The sequence below is a fragment of the Crotalus tigris genome, unplaced genomic scaffold, assembly GCF_016545835.1.
Source record: "Crotalus tigris isolate CLP2741 ecotype Arizona unplaced genomic scaffold, ASM1654583v1 scf7180000017722.570129, whole genome shotgun sequence".
NCBI classification, from domain to species: Eukaryota; Metazoa; Chordata; class Lepidosauria; order Squamata; family Viperidae; genus Crotalus; species Crotalus tigris.
Window position 1 is genome coordinate 448,765 of NW_024096591.1, and position 17,391 is coordinate 466,155.

General features: G+C 40.2%; 1 protein-coding gene across 1 annotated transcript in view; it reads left to right on the forward strand.

The window, feature by feature from the left end:
• TSPAN15 (tetraspanin 15) overlaps nt 1-16,316 on the forward strand; it is a 41,353-nt gene extending 25,037 nt beyond the window's left edge. The window contains exons 3-8 of the mRNA XM_039338877.1: nt 364-438; nt 3,040-3,135; nt 5,000-5,116; nt 13,870-13,917; nt 14,517-14,633; nt 15,077-16,316. Coding sequence (XP_039194811.1) covers nt 364-438; nt 3,040-3,135; nt 5,000-5,116; nt 13,870-13,917; nt 14,517-14,633; nt 15,077-15,232 — 609 coding nt within the window. The 3' untranslated portion in view covers nt 15,233-16,316. The remainder of the gene's footprint in view (nt 1-363; nt 439-3,039; nt 3,136-4,999; nt 5,117-13,869; nt 13,918-14,516; nt 14,634-15,076) is intronic.
• Nucleotides 16,317-17,391: the final 1,075 nt, after the last annotated feature.

The following is a 17,391-nucleotide window of genomic DNA, read 5'->3' on the forward strand; positions in this document are numbered from 1 at the left end:
CTCTTTTAATAAAGATTAAATTTAATTTGAAAAGGAAATTATAGGATGAGAATTTGTTTTTTCAATCAGGCATAGGGAAAAACTGATTAGTACTTATCAAACTTTTGTGGAGACAAATTTGTGGTGACTTTTGTGATTTTTGTACATATTGTAATTAGATAGGTTTGTAACATGGAAACCAGATAGAGTTTCAACCCGATAGACATTTTTGGTGAGAACTCAAGTACACTAAGCTCATCTCCAATTGTTCTGAAAGTTATTCTAATTAACTATTGTAAAAGTAAACATTCATCATTTCAAAACTAAGGCTCTTGGGCTGTGCAAGTTTTATGTAATATTTTTTTTTAAATCCTTCTTTTGCAGTTTATGTACATTTTGGGCTTTTGTTTGCTCATTGAACTAATTGGTGGAGTTATGGCCTTAATTTTCCGAAATAAGGTAAGAAAATGCTTTGCCAAATTAACCATAAAGTTAAGTTAAAAAAAGAGTCTGGATCCTGCATAACATTAAGATATTAACATTATTAATTAAATTGCATGTATGTTTATTATTAACAAAAATTTTGTGAGAAATGTCTGCAGTGAAGACCAATTCTAAGTAACATGTACTAATTAAATATGTACAATTTAAAACTTAAATGTCTGAAGTAAGAGGATGTGCAGTCATGGCCAAGTTACAGAAGAATATGCCAGATGCAGGGGTCAATTATATTTGGCTCTGAGAAAGCACTTCACAAACTGTATTCTGACAATCTACATATTCTGCAAACCAAGCACTTAATTGTTTTTCATTTTGTACAATTTATTCTGCAATGTTTATTACTTTGCATTTGATGTTATCCCAGTCAGAGTAGTTTACATTAATCCTTCTCGCTCTCTGACATATTTTTAACTATCTTGATAACCATGAAGTATAGAAAAATTAATTTCTTTGGAAGTTGGAACCAGTATCTAATACAATATCCTGTGTGCCTTCCTGTCATAACAGAATGCAAGCATCTGTTTAAACTCTTTTGGCATTATAAAGTTGTCTTTTTCCCTTGCATAGTCTTTAACTCTTTAGAATATTTTCATCTGGAAACTTTATGAGCTTTGAAAACTGTTCTTTTATAATTGATAGTATTTTCATGTATTAAAATATTGATGGATCTGTTGTATCAGTGAAATATTGATAATTGAGTATCATAAATGTGTCATTTCTCTAATGTAATTTTTAAAAGGTAGCAGTTTTCAAACTTAAAATTAATGATTGAAATATCTGATAGTCCCCCAAATTGAAATCAGCTTTGTATGTTGGGTACTATTACACTGGAAACACACTGTCTTCTGAACAGGAACAGTCTTCTCTGAATATTAAAAATGATTTTTTTTGTCCAACAGCAGTCCATAGGGAGTGGTTAAAGAAGCTGGCAAAGAAATGACTACTCATAGCACCATACATATATCAAGTTAATTTGATATAATGAGGCCATGTGATCTACTCACTCTAGATTAGGGGTGGGCAATTGGCCTCGTTTACGACCTGTGGACTTCAACTCCCAGAATTCCTGAGCCATGCTGGTTCAGGATTTCTGGGAGTTGAAGTTAACAGTCGTAAAGGTAGTACAGAGCACATAGTTGCCCATTCCAGCTCTAGATAAATTAGCAGGATGGAAACTGGCTGCAAGATATCTAGCTGGAAAATGAGAAATTATAAGGGAAGCAGGACACTTGCAGGTCCACCCTGCAGAGTAACTTTAGGATGTATCACCACCATAACTGAAAATTTTCACTTTGCAACTATATTCCATGAAACACAGTGAAGAAGAGGAAAAACAGTTCAGTTGGATGAATTAAACTTGTCTAATAGCAGAAGCAGATGAGTTATTTAGTTAGTTATATCATGAATATTACATGAATACCAAGAATTATTGCATGAGAACATCATCTAGAAAATCTCTAAAAACCATCATTTTGTAGGAGTGTTTTGTTTATGCTTTTGAGTCAGTGTTGATTCCTAGTGACTGTGTGGATAAGTCTGCAGTTTTTTTGGCAAGGTTTTTTCAGAAGTGGTTTGCCATTGCCTGCTTCCTCAGGCTGAGAGAGACTGACTGGTCCAAAGTCACTTGGCCTTATGGCTAAGGCGGGACTAGAATTCCCAGTCTCCCAGTTTCTAGTCCGGTACCTTTAACCACTTCATTGAACTGGCTGTTTGTCAAATAGGAGTAATTCATGATTTTTCTACAGTTTGGTCAAGCTAATTTGGCAAGTCACTTATTTGCCTATAAAATTACCAGTTATTGCTTTCCTTCAGTAATTTATTGAATTAAATCTAATATAATATTGTCATTTTTCTAAGACAAAAGCAATGTGATGTAATAACAGTTTAATAAACAAACCTACTTCTATTAGAATAATAGAAACTTTACTATTTTCTCTTTGATACTTGTTATGTAACACATTAAGCTCCTGTCCTTCAATATCTTTCATTTGTAGCTTTGGTGATTTATTTAATGATTTCATTAAAATAGTTTCTACTTTATTTCATATCAAGGCCAGGCAGCCTTTTGATTGTGCTATTTTACAGTATTATTGTTACTTTTCCTTCTCTACACAGCAAGCATGGGTATCTCTAGGAAGGGGGGGATCAAAACACTCATAATGGAAACTGTAACCATGTGGTCAAAGTCCTGCCCTTGTTGATGTTTGATCAAAAAGTTTGGTCACAGGGATTGATCATATGGTTATGGCTGCCATATTAACTTTGTGACACCCTATAAAATAGGGAAGAGATCAGGAGACCTTGGGAGAGGCACATAAACAGAGGTGTTTGAGGGGTGCAAATGATGAAAACAAGGTTGTGCTGTTGCATTGTAAGCTCCACCCCTTTTGTACCTGCATTGGGACATCACACATACGAAAGGGATGGAGCTTGGGTTATTTTGATGAAAAGATATGATTATATAGCTGCCTCCAAGAAGCTGTATCGTCAACTAATGTATTCAGCTTTCTATGATTGTATGCTGACTTGTTTTTCTTTTACTTCTTTTTCCTTTTAAAGACAATTGAGTTTTTAAATGAGAATATCGGAAGAGGAATTCAGAATTACTATGATGACTTGGACTTCAAAAACATTATGGATTTTGTTCAAAAGGAGGTTTGTTTTTCAGTATCAACTCAACCTTGCCCAAACTGCTATAGATTCATTAATATTCTAGCGGTCGACAATATTTTCCCCCGCAGATGGCTTCAAAGTTGCCAGAAATTCAGGAGAGACATGCTAGATTTTTGTATTCTTTCAGGAGAGCTTGTGAGATGTTGGTGATTGCACACAAGGTTTCAAAAATGGTGCCTGTCTTTCATTTCAGATCATAATACATTGTATTATGGTGTACATTCAGAAAAACAAACTTCATTTGATAGTAAAATGTTTAAAAGCTTTTGTGGAATTCTGCCAGAACTGCAGGCCATTTCTGCTGCTCATCCATCCATGAGCAATATCTACTGAACTCATAATAAAATTAAGGGTGACATTAGTTGACTACGAATAGAAGCCATCAGCAGAAAAAGAAAGAAAAACATATTTTATCCAGCTCCTTCCAACCATGATAATCTCTGTTAGTTTATGTTGGGCTTGACTCATACACCGTATTTCATCTCTGATGTATACATCAGTTATAAAACTCGGGTGCTTGTGTGGCTTTCTTCCTTGTAATATATAGTTTATATTTAACTATGTATAGCTTTCCCACTGATTTTGCTAACTCTGGTCTGTAGCTGTATAGAGAAAATTCTTCCTCACCCTTTCTAGTGCCACTGCTGTAGAAATAGTGGATGGGGTGGGGAGTTCTTTCTCAGGCAGGGTTAGAAAAGGGATCACTGGAAATTTCCCTTCTCTGTTTCAATGCAATACTATAGTAATAATCTATTAGATATTAAGAATATGTCTGTAAGAGTGACACATTACCATAATAAAATTATGACATTATGATAAAATTATGATAAAAGACTATCAAAGAATGGAGATTTATTTGTTAATCATTTACACTACAGTATTACAATTTACAATATAATTGTAAGCACATCTGATCTGTAATAAAACCCACTGAATTCAATAGAATGAAATCCTGGCTTGAGCTGAATTTTTTTGATCAATAATAAGTTTGTTGAAACCTGAAATTCTTAGTGAAGGAAATAGGCTGTTAAATTCTCATAAATGTTTGAATTAGGTTATTTTTCTCTAAGCCGCTGAGAAGCTTAATGAAATAAAAACATCTAGAGAGGCATCATATATGTAGATGATAATGAAATCCCCTGTGATCATATAGATACATTGGAACACAAGCTGAATGGAATGAATGTAAGGTGTGGAGAAGCTTATATTATATTATATTATATTATATTATATTAATTACATTACATTACATTACATTTTTAAAAACAATTAAATTAAAAAAAACAATGTCAATCTTTCTTTGGAAGAAAAAATAAATAGTATTTATACCATTTTACTGCTTTCCAAGTCTCACATTTTTTTTTCTGTGTTTATGCTAGGATTCACATATGCATTGGGATTTTCAAAGACCTTTAAGAATTTTTTAACCATTTAATTTTTCACATTTCTTTATTTTTGACCTTAATGTTGCTATTTTTAAAATTCAAGCTAACTCACATCCTTTTTCTTTATGATTCAGCAAATTTCTTCTTGCATATATTTGTACATATATATGTACACAGACATAAGCAAAACACACACAATATACTCTTTAATCACTAACCTTGGAAGTATACAGTAGTTTGGGATTTAACTAGATTACTCAAATCAAATCTTAAGGCCCTATTTCCCTATAGAATCTTTTCCAAAATTGTATTTGAAGATTATTGCCTATCATATAGGCAATAATTTCATTGTTAACAGATTTTTTTTCTTGATTGGATCATGATTTTTAAATGAGGAATGTTTACATTCTGCAACAATGCTATGTATGCTACTTTATAATTAATACCCTTTTCTTTTAAAGTTTAAGTGTTGTGGTGGTGAAGATTTTAAAGATTGGTCACAAAATCAATATCATGATTGCTCTGCTCCAGGACCATTAGCCTGTGGAGTCCCATATTCTTGTTGTGTTGCAAATAAGGTAAAAACAGTACATTATTCTCAATTAGTTGGGCAGCTTTTTGAGTGTTTGTCACATTGTGTAAAATCAATAGTTTTCCCCTTAAAGGTAAGCTTGTCAACAAAAAGAATAATCTGTGGAAACATTCGTGATAAAGGGTGCAGAGAAGAGTAACAAAGATGATAAAGAGTCTGGAGGCTAAACCATATGATTGAAGGAACTAGGTGTGCCTAGTCTAATAAAGAGGACTAAGGGAGATACGATGGCAGTCTTCCAGTACTTGAGAGGCTGTCACAGAGATGAGGGGGTTGACCTATTCTCCAAAGTACCCAAGGGAGGACAAAAAGTAACAGGTGGAAGATCATTAAAGAGAGAGTGAACCTAGAACTAAGGACAAATTTCCTGACAGTGAAAACAATCAATCAGTGGAACGGCTTACAACAAGGAAGTTGGGGGCGCTCCATTACTGGAGGTTTTCAAGAAGAGATTGGACAGCCATCTGTCTGGAATGGCATAGGGTCTCCTTGAGCAGGAAGTTGATCTACAACACCTTCAAAGTCCCTTCCAACCCTATTGTATATTCTGTGTTCCATCCATCAGTTTGTTTGATGTGATTTGTACATGCCAAGATTGTATGTGGAGAATCAGTTTGATATAGTAGTTAAAAGGCTAAGAAAGCTTGAAATTATAATGGTCACTTTGGATTGGTCACTCTCTCTTAGCCCAGAGAAGATGGTACTGTCAGACTGGTTCCACAAATGTTGCCATACGGTTGTATGTAGTTTCCAGAAATCTAGATTGACTTGAAGAACTACAACACACAAAGATTGTATAAAATAAATAGAAAGGAAACATTATTCACGGTTATATGGAAATAGCCTTATGGGTATTAGAACTATAGACTCTAAATACAATTTCCCTAATCAAATTTGGATAAATCGGACAAATCTAATCTTTGGATAAATCTAAAAACAAATTAATTTGTTTGTATTAGACCTTTTACCGATAAAGAGCATTTTTGCCTTGTTAAAAATATTTTTGAAGCAAGTGAAGAGCCAGGCGATTTTCCTTCTAGTATGTCATTGAGGCTTATTCTATGATGTAACTCTTCTTGTGACAGTCATAAATGCACTATGAAATATGGCTTTTAAAAGACATAATGCTATTTATGTAATAAAATCTATAATAAAATCATATCCAGAATATGTATTATCACAGTTCATGAACGGAAGTAAATCTGTGTTCAGCAATGCTAAGTTTATAGTAATCCAGCTCTAGGCAATAGTTTTTGGAGGTGAACTATCTGTAATGCTCTGATATGATTATCAATAAGAAAATTGTATACAATCTATTATCAGATAATACCAATACCACTGTGAGGGTAATACCCACCGCCTTTGTGTTTTTTTTTTTTTCAGTGCTTTCAGAAGGATAAAAATAGCAGTGCCTTTAGTTATAAAATTAACATTATAAACACCTAAAACAATAGTCCTAGACATCTTTTCAAAGCTGTCTTGTATTATACACATTTGTCTGAAAGATGCCACAACACCACTCTAAAAATAAATCAAGCCAAATATTAACTGTTTGACATAGTTTCCAAAAGTAGCTTGGCTTTTTCATTGGGAAAATACAAATGTGAGCAGCAGTCATTCATTTATTCTGTGGTCATGGAAAAATATAATTAATATGTGAGGTCAGTGTCTTTATTCTAAAGCAAGCTTCATGGAATAGATAAGATCTGGATAGTAGGCTTTGCCACTTCAGTGAAAATTTATTGGGATAGTGTAAACAAAGGCTATACAAAGGCTAGGAAATCTTACCAGATCAAAAAAGCTGACTTTTCACTATCTATAATAGTGTACTTATCAGGCCTAGAGAAGGATGTGACATGAGTCAAGTCCATTTCTCTAGCATAAGACATTCAACTAAGTATAGCAGGGCTATGAAATAGCTCAGGGGTCCCCAACTCCCGGTCTGTGGACCAGCACTGGTTCACAGCATGCCAGCAAGCAGGCCACACAAACAAGCAAAGCTCCATCCTCGGGATGCAGGCAGTATTCAAAACCACACCCCCTCTGGTCCATGGAAAACCTTTCTCCATGGCACCAGTCCCTGATGCCCAAAAGGTTGGGGGCCTCTGAAATAGCTGATACAGGACAAAGCTGAGCATGGCTTGACTCAGTCCAGATCCTTTCTTATACCTTAACAAATAGGCCTCTAAGGGCCAATGCTTGCAAAATGAAAAGTTGGCTGTGCTCTATTGCTAATGCTAATGCTACATTACTTTATAGCAAGCATTTGGATGCTTGTATTATTGGGTTAAGCTTGACTAATGGGCTCCCAAACGTACCACTGAGTTTAAAGAGGCAGGACTACAAATAATCCTATTTCTCCTGCTGTTCTTAAAAGGTCCTGTTTTGCAGGTACTGTATTCAGTCTGGTGAGTAAAGTAGAAAAAAATCTCCATGTGGAAGAGAGTAGATGGTTGTTGTTGAGTCCTTGGCGAAAAGCAGACGCGAGAAGCAGTTGTAGTTCTCAGGTTTCCTTTTATTCTGTGTTCAGCTTACAAGTGAAGGCTTCAGCAACGCCCAAAAGCTCCTAGCCTCTTATATAGGCAGTTCCCGGGTCAATGTGTTACTTTTCCCGCGCCAGCACCCGCGCATGCGCACAGGCGCTGGCGACAGCCTGTCTGGTCCCGGGCAGCTTGCACCTGCCCGGGACTGCCTGCAAACGCCCCGAGCCCGTTTGCAAGGCTCGGGACATAACACCCCTTTCCCCCGGGCTAAGACTACTACCAACATACAATTATTTCTTGATGCAGTGTTCTACTCCCCAGTGCTCCTACTGTTTACTGGCTTTTGTTTGGCCAGCAATGTTATGTAATCCTCTAAGTATTTAGGAGATTTCCTTGCTCTCTGTGACCTTCTCAGCTCTGGGTTTCTGACAGGTGTTTCCTGACTGAGGGGAGACATGAGCCTGTTCTCCTTATCATGCCTTGGTGCCTTCCAAGGACTGTGCCCCGATGCCTGGCCTGCTTGCTCGCCCACCCGGCTCGTCAGGCCAGGGCTTCTGTCACTTTGTGACCTGATTGACCTGCCTAACTGTAGGCCCTCGGGCCCCTTGAAATGATAGCCACTGCTGGGCGTCTCTATAGAACCTCCTAGGTCTGTCCAAGACCTGTCAGGAGGCTATCCAATCCCTAAGCCCCGTTCTGTGTCCGGGCTCGTGTGGGTCTCTGTACCTTCCCAAAACTCAGTTACTCCCTGATGTGGGCTAGAGGTGTTGCGGTCGGGACTTGGTTCCTCGACCACCTCCCTGTAAGTTTGACCCCCTGTAGGACTTGGGGTAAGGTCAGGCCAACTCTGGGGATTATGTGCCAGCTCTCTTGCGGGGTATGATTTATTGGGATGCTCCCGGGTATCCTCCCTGACTGGAGTACTGTGCTGTGCAGGTGAATAGTGATTGTACCCCCGGGGTGACTCCCTGGCTGGAGTAGGCGTGAATGCCTGGTAGTTGGATAGGCTCTTAGAATTCCTGTTTGGGGTACTCGCGGAATCTTGGAATGGGCCATTTGTGGCTCCATGATTGGAGGTGGGCAGCAGCTCGTGCCCCTCCCTTTGCTCTAAAGGGTCCCCCTCCCCCCCTGGAAAAGACCCAGGAGTCTCATCTGAAAGGTCCCGCCTAGGGCGGAGTTGGTCGATGTGCCGACGCAGGACACGACCGTTGTCCAGGGCTACCTCGTAGGAGAGAGGACCTGTGACCCTGGAAATAGAAGCGGGGACCCATGTATGACCAGGCCCGTAATTGCGAGTCCAAACCGGGGCACCCACAAGTAGTTGTCTAGGTGCCCTAGGATGTGAGGTAGACGAAGGCAGTCTGACCGGATGCAACTGGTCAAGCTTCGTAGTAAGTTTGCACCCCCAGCGAAGTTCAGCTGGGCTTCTCCCTATAGAAGTGGACGGTGTGGTGCAGTAAGAAAGGAGAAAGTCAGCCAACCTGTGATGCCAGTCCCCATAGGTGAGTCTTTTCAAGGCGTCCTTTGTGATGCGGACCATGCGTTCAGCCATACCGTTGGTGGACGGGTGGAAGGGTGCAGACGTGGCATGACGAATCATGTTAGCCTGTAAGAAAGCTTGGAATTCGGAGGAAGTAAATTGAGGGCCATTGTCAGAGACGATGACATCTGGGAGCCCGTGTGCAGCAAAAATCCCCCTCAGTACCTGAATAGTCTTTGCAGTGGTGGTGGATGAGACAGGTACAACCTCAAGCCATTTTGAATGACTGTCAACGAGGACCAAGAAGAACTGGCCCTGAAAGGGCCCAGCGTAGTCAATGTGCACCCTAGACCATGGGGACTGTGTATCCTCCCATCTATGCACAGGAGCTTGGGGCATCTCTGGGCGAGAGCGCTGGCACAGGTGGCATGCATGCACCTTAGCCTCAATGTCCTTATCTAAACCAGGCCACCACAAGTGGCTGCGCGCAAGGGCCTTCATGCGAACAATGCCAGGATGACCCTCATGGAGGGACTCTAAGATCCTAGTCCTCATTGAGGTGGGAATGACAACTCTGTTTCCCCAAAGCAGACAACCCTGAGAAGTGGACAACTCGTTCCTTTTGGACCAGAAACTCTGAAACTCAGGACTAGGGCAGTGCTCAGGCCATCCAGACAAAACCCAAGAAAGGACACGTGAAAGTGTGTGATCTGTGCCTGTTTCAGCGGCGACATCCCTGGCATTCAGAGGGGACTCGGGCAAGACTTGGATGGATAGAATGTTGACAGCTGGCGCAGGGTCAGCTTCTACTACTGGCAGGGGCAATCTACTGAGGCCATCAGCATGGCCCATTTCTTTCCCAGGCTTGTGGAGTAAGGAAAAATCATATGCAGACAGAAAAATAGACCACCTAAGCATTCTAGGGGAAATGATTTGGGGAGTTTGTTTACGTGTGGTAAACAGTCCCAGCAGAGGCTTATGGTCAGTGAAGACCGTGAAATGCCTGCCATACAAGAAATCATGGAATTTTTTAATTCCAGCAACAACAGCCAGAGCCTCCCTGTCTATCTGAGCGTAGTTGCGCTCAGCAGAAGACAGTGTTCTGGAGTAATATGCAACAGGAACCTGAGTTCCATCAGACCTGAGGTGGCTCAGGACAGCTCCTACCCCGTAAGGGGAAGCATCACAAGCGATGCACACAGGAAGGGACTCATTGAAGTGTGCAAGTACACTGTTAGAAGTGAGTAAGGCCTTGACCTCATTGAAACTAGCCTCATGTGTTTGTGACCATTGCCACACTGCTTGTTTGTCTAATAGCCTGTGAAGAGGCTCAGCTACACTAGCTTTATGTGGAAGAAAGGAATTGTAGAAATTCAGGAGGCCCAGAAAGGCCTGAAGTTCGGCCTTAGACTTTGGCCTAGGTGCTTCTAAAATGGCAGTTAGTTTGGATTCAGCAGGGTGAATCCCAGCAGCATCAATTTTGAATCCCAGAAATTCAGTAGAAGGCACCCCAATTTTGCATTTGTCTCTTTTGAGCCTGAGGCCTGTTTTCCTGAACCTTAACAGAACAGCCCTTAGCCTTTCAGCTAGAATGTGTGTGGAGTCTCCTGCAATTAAGACATCATCAAAGTAGGGGCAAACCCCCGGTATGCCCCGTAGTGTGTTTTCCATTACGCTTTGGAAAATCCCAGGAGCGACATTCACTCCAAACTGTAGCCTTTTTACCTTAAAGGCTCCCCTGTGGGTCACAATAGTCTGAGCTATAGCAGCATCATCATCAACAGGCAGCTGTTGATACGCTTGAGCTAGGTCAAGCTTTGCAAAAACGCGCCCCCCCTTGAGGGAGGCCAGAATATGACTGACCACAGGAACAGGATAGGCATGTTGCTGCAATGCCTTATTAAGAGTGCATTTGTAGTCAGCACAAATGCGAATGTCCCCATTTGCCTTTAGAGGCGTGACAATGGGGGTCTCCCAAGGGCTGGAATCAACAGGTTCTAGGATTCCCTGTTGGATCAGTTTGTCTAACTCAGTGTCAATTTTACTCTTTAAAGCAAAAGGGACCCTTCTTGCTTTAATTCTAATGGGAGTGACAGTGGGGTCTAGTTTTAAGGACACAGGAGGTCCCTTGAATGTGCCCAGCTGGGGGCTGAAGACATCTGCAAATTCTTTGCAGACTTCCTGTAGGTCGAGTGTTTGTAAGCTGTTGAGCCCCGTGACGTGTATCCCCAAGGCTTCAAACCAATCGAGTCCTATGAGACTCGTTCGTTCACCCCCTACTACTAATATGTCTAGTGGACCTTCAAAATTCTTATACTGTACGTTAAGGGTGGCCTCCCCCTTAACACACACTCTCGAATTTTGAAAGTCTGTTAACACAATGTCAGAAGGCCTTAATTTAGCCTGAGTTCCACTGCCGGAACAAATCTTCCTAAATGTATGTAAGGATATGATTGAAAGGGCAGACCCCGTGTCTAGTTCCATAGTTAATGGAACCCCTTGTAGCTTCACCTTGAGTGACAGCTTTTTCTTGATGGGCTTGTGTGTGCCTGTCCTGAAGATGCTTCTTCGCGAAGCGCAAAAACCTACCCTATTCTGGCTGGGGACCCTGGTACCTTTCAGGCGCAGTTCTTCCTGAGGTTGTACCTTTCGTCGGCCCAGACACACAGCTGCAATATGTCCTTGTTTCCCGCACGCCCGGCAGATAGCGGAGCGGAACTTGCAGTCGGTTCTCCTGTGGCGACCTCCACAGCCGATGCACTTGAGGGGAACTGCAGAGCTTCCTTTCTGATTCCCTTCCTTCGTGGGGTGGAGACGGTCGACTTCCTCGTCCGGATCCTCCTCGGAGTTCCCTTGGACGTCCTCTTGGTGCACGGATGCAACATCTGGACTGTTCCTGATCGGCCGCAAGTTTTTGACGGCGCCGCCTGCTGCTTCTTCTGCGGTGACCTCTCTTAAGGCATCTTGGAAGGACAATTCTTCTTTGGCGAAAAGCCTCTGTTGTAGATCTCGATGCCTTTAGCCGCACACGAATCGGTCCCTCAGTCGTTCTTCGAGGTCCTTGAACTCACAGTGCTTGGCGGCCTTCCTCAATGCGGCGATGTATTCTTTGGCCGACTCTCCGGATCGTTGATCCCTCTGCTCGAAGGTGTGGCGCCATGCGATGACGGACATCTTGGGCTGGAAGTGCTCCTTCAATAGCTTCTTTAGATCTGCGTAGCTGACAGACTCTAACGGGACAGGTGCTGCAAGGTTCTCTGCGATTTTGAAGGCGTCTTGACCGCAGACACAAAGCAGGATGGCAGCCTTCAAGCTATCTTCCCTCACTTGGTTCACCTTGAGGTAATTTTCCACCCTGGCTACGTAGGACTCCCACCGCTCTGGATGTGAGACGTCGAACTCCGAAAGCCTTCCAACCTTTGCCATTTCAGGAGACGGGTCTATCAGCCAGCCTACCCCCGAATGCGCACTGGATTGGCGGGTAGCTGCCGAGTCAACGCCGTTCCGTCGTTCCGCCGCTCAGGACTCACTTGGGTAAGCTTACACCTCTTCCTTTCCAGGCGATGTAAGGCATCCCATCCTCGTCGCCAGTGTTGAGTCCTTGGCGAAAAGCAGACGCGAGAAGCAGTTGTAGTTCTCAGGTTTCCTTTTATTCTGTGTTCAGCTTACAAGTGAAGGCTTCAGCAACGCCCAAAAGCTCCTAGCCTCTTATATAGGCAGTTCCCGGGTAATTGTGTTACTTTTCCCGCGCCAGCACCCGCGCATGCGCACAGGCGCTGGCGACAGCCTGTCTGGTCCCGGCAGCTTGCACCTGCCCGGGACTGCCTGCAAACGCCCCGAGCCCATTTGCAAGGCTTGGGACATAACAGTTGTCATCTTAAACGAGCATATTTTTGGTGCAAGTATGATTATTTGGAAGATGGTACTTATGTAGGAAAGGATTATTTGGGTACTGTGTTAAGCAACTGAAATGGGTGGAAATTGTGTTTTTAATAGATTTGCTTATCTCAGAGGGGTTAGTATTCAGAGTATAATCCCAGTGAATTTGTGCCTTTATTTGCTGAACTCAATTCATGTTATTGAATGCTCTTGTTCAAGGCCTCAATATGTGGGACAACGAATCTTGAATTTTCAGGGGCATTCAAAAACATTAAAAGGGAAAAACCACTACTTTTCATGGCTTAAACCTTTCACAAGCTGTTTACAAGAGAAATAGTGGCCTATTGAAACCAGGTTTATGGAAGAAAATGGTTGGAAGACCAAGTATGTACAGTGAATCAACAAACTGAAATGTACACTTAAACAAGTATTATAGATGTCAAAGTCATGTATAAAAGCTTGGGCATTTGGATACTAATAAACTATCCAATTTACAATGAATTGGACTAATTTGGATGCAGGGAGGTTCATTTGTGCTCCCAAATACTTCCTCTTGAGGTATTATAAATTTCTAATAAAAATATTGTTAAAAAAGCTAATAAAATTATTATTTAAAAAGATATTTAAAAACTTGGCAGAACTAGGTAATGATTTTTAATCTTTTAGTGTTTTTGTTAGCAATTTGAACATTAACAGAAAATGTATTTCGCACAAGGGACTATTTTTTACTCAAACTATAATAATATAGTTTTAATTTTTCTTGTTTATTTAATTTTTACTTTAGGAAAAATAAAAAACAACAACAATGTGATTATGTTATAGTTTTTATATCAAGCTATGTCATTTTGTTCATGTTACATTGTAAGTGAATGTGTTTATATGTGTTTTTTTCCCCAGACAACGGTCATTAATACCATGTGTGGATATAAAATGATTAATGAAGAGGTAGGGATATGAAATATTTTTTTACATATATTAATTTTAGCACTATAATTAAAGCTATGGTTTTCCCAATAGTAATGTATGGCTGTGAAAGTTGGACCATAAGGAAGGCTGAGCACCGAAGAATTGATGCTTTTGAATTGTGGTGTTGGAGAAGGCTCTTGAGAGCCCCTTGAACTGCAAGGAGATCCAGTTAATCAATCCTAAAGAAAATCAACCCTATTGTGACTTTGTTGAGTTGTTTCCCCAACACCTGGATCTAAATCAGGGGTGTCAAACTGCCGGCCCATGGGCCGGCGCGTCACATGGAAGCCATGCCCACCCCGTTGCTGGCAATGGCAAAACAGTCCCGATACATCACGTGACATCATATAACATCATGAGTTTGACATGCCTGATCTAAATAATCAAAAAGAAATTGGTCATGGTCTCTCAGCCATGCCAAGCTTTTTCCAGGAAGCCCTGTTTGGTAAGAAGCTACTCTTGCCAATTCAACCACAATAGTAAGTTGCATAATATATGCTAGTGCTCTAGACAATCAAAAAAGGGGAAACCCGTTTTCTCTCCCTGCATTAACAAGGTTGTGACTTATTACTTTACAGCGCCTGAGTGTTCAACATATCATATATATCAGAGGATGTACAAATGCTGTATTCATTTGGTTTATGGACAATTATGCCATCATGGCTGGAATTTTGCTCGGTATATTGCTTCCACAGGTAACTCTTTTTATAGGATAGATGGAGCATTGCCCTTCCTTCCTTCCTTCCTTCCTTCCTTCCTTCCTTCCTTCCTTCCTTCCTTCCTTCCTTCCTTCCTTCCTTCCTTCCTCCCCCCCCCCAAACAGCAGCTGAGTCTGGGTCTAGATTCCACCACCTCGTTTTTCCCAGGTTGCTGGGTGGACAAGGAATCCTGAACCATGGATTGCAGCAGAGTCCTGCCTGGTTAGGAACTCTCCTGATTGTAGGAGAAACAGCTAGAGCTCACAAATCTTACTCAACATCACTATTTCTTTGGGTTTTGCGTAATGTTCATGATGCAGTGTCAAAATTGGGCAAATCATGGGTTCTTGCTTTCCTCTGAAGGGCTATTGGATGGGAAGGGAGGACAAGAGGAGAAAACATACTCTGGGAACAATTTTGTGTGTTTGTTTGCTTGACAGTTTTTTGGAGTGCTGATCACTTTGCTGTACATCACCCGAGTAGAAGACATAATTGCTGAACACAAGTTGAATGAGGCACTGCTTCAAGGAAGGAGGAGACAGAGAGAGGAGGATGAGCCAGCTGGAGCTGGGTGCTGTATGTGTTTTCCTGAGTAACACCAAATTGCCCTTTGAACAAGTCTAACAGTTAATATCCCCTTGCACTGCCTTGAATGTAAACTTGAATATACTGTGATTTGTAAATAGTAGATGACAAACATCCTGACACTTTCCAGACATCATTAATAGAATATATCTCATCTCTAAGTGTTCCTTATTACAGCGAGATTTGTTCCTATGTTGGAATCTGTTTGTTTTGTGATGTCCCAAAAGACCTAGCCAGTTTCCTGCTGTACGATAATTCAGGAGAGAAATAATAATTTATTCTAAAGATAATTATTATATACAAACTGACTATACTCAATTGGTCTACCTAAGAGTATATACCTGTATAGCAAGGTGAAGTTATATATTTTTTAATTACTAATAAAATGTGGCAAGTCAACCGGTGCAGGAAATGTTTCACAAATCCACATCTATTGATTTGCCACCATAAGATGATTCTGTGATAGAAGCAACCCACACTTCTTTTTTTATGGAAGGATAATATATCTGACTCCCTATGTATTATTAACTGGGTTAATTCTTGCTTTTCTAAAAACTTGGGCTTGTTACAGTGTTGTTTTTAAAATGAATGTAATTTTCAAGCTCCTCATTACATAATCACCACTGCAAATCATAATATTGAAATTTTCTGGGAATAATCTAATGTGAAGTCTTGTGTGGGAGCCTAAGTAAACACATTTAACTTTCCAATTGTTTCGCTGTTGATTCTTAGCCAATGAAGTATTTTAAGGAACTGATTTTCATTCTTGTGCAATCAACTTTTTATGCTGCTTCTAACAGATAACTGGGAATTTTAGAGGCCTTTGCTGTGTCTTTTGTATGTTCCTGATCTAATCCACCAGTGTGTGATCAGTTAACTAAAAGCTGCTTATTTTGATGCCAATTTTTAAATTTCTGTTTTTTAACTGTATGGAGTTTTGTGTGAATCATATATTTGATATCCCTAATTAATGTATTTTTCTTCTGTTTCTGAGCAGAATTCAGGGGTGTACAGATGTGCCACTGAAAAATTATATTGTTTACATGAAAAATAAAAGTTATGGTTTTGTAAAATAAAAAGATCGTCTTTTCGCTATGGAGTTGGAGTAATTGAATGGGTTTCCTGGATATAAAATGTTTCTGTTCTTTTTTTAAGACGGTGATAATTCTACTCTGCAAAAAGTTGCCTAGAAATGTTGCATGTAATTGACTAATATCAATAAGACATACATTATTGCAAAAGTACTTTGTAGTCAATTTTAATGAGTAATATATATTTTACTTAGTTTTCACATAAATATGGCTAGCCCTGTTCACTTTCTTCCTCAAGCCATAAAAGCAAAAAGTTAATTTGATAGACTGTTAACAATTGGCAAATCAATTCTAAAATACAAGGCATTGGAGAGAATAGATTTTGTTTTGTAATGGGCTCATTCAAATGACATATTTTCCAATTGCTTTATTCTGAAGAGTTGAATGTGAGCAAAAACCAAGGGGGTAAATTTCAAGTGTAATCTTTGCTCCCCTTCTGTGAATAAAAGTTTGACTAAAAGATGAAAAAGATACTCTCAGCATGAATATTACATATAGATATTGAAGACGAAATAACAAAATAAAAGAACTAATGTTAACAGTGAACTATCCCTGAGCAAGCAAGTTAAAAACAAATTCTAGCACACAGATTTCTCCAGGGTAGTACATGCAGTTTTCCCACAAACATTTTTAATAAATTTCCTCTGACAGGTTTTTATGCCACTGTCCATAATAAAACCTTTTTAAATATAAACTAATTATCTGTCCCAAGCATACATATTTTTTATTCAAAATGTTGGTGATGAGGAAAGCAAACATTTAGTGCTTTTTTGCTCCATCTTATGATAGAGTGTGCATTGATATGGCATATTTTGTGTCACATTTGTGCAGGATTTTCTTCATATCCCAGAACTAAGGTGCCTGTTACCTGCTTTTGAAAATGACTATCCTCCCCCTCCCTTTTCCCTCCAAGGTCCCTCACTTTTTTAGAGATTTTTCCCATTTTTTTAAAAAAATAAGCCTGTGTATACATCAACACCTGAGTAAAAACAAATTCATTTCCTCTTAAGAGATAGTTGTTTTTGAGTAAATTAAGGTTTCCAAGAGTGAGAGAAACTTGTCCCCTCCCACTCTCTATC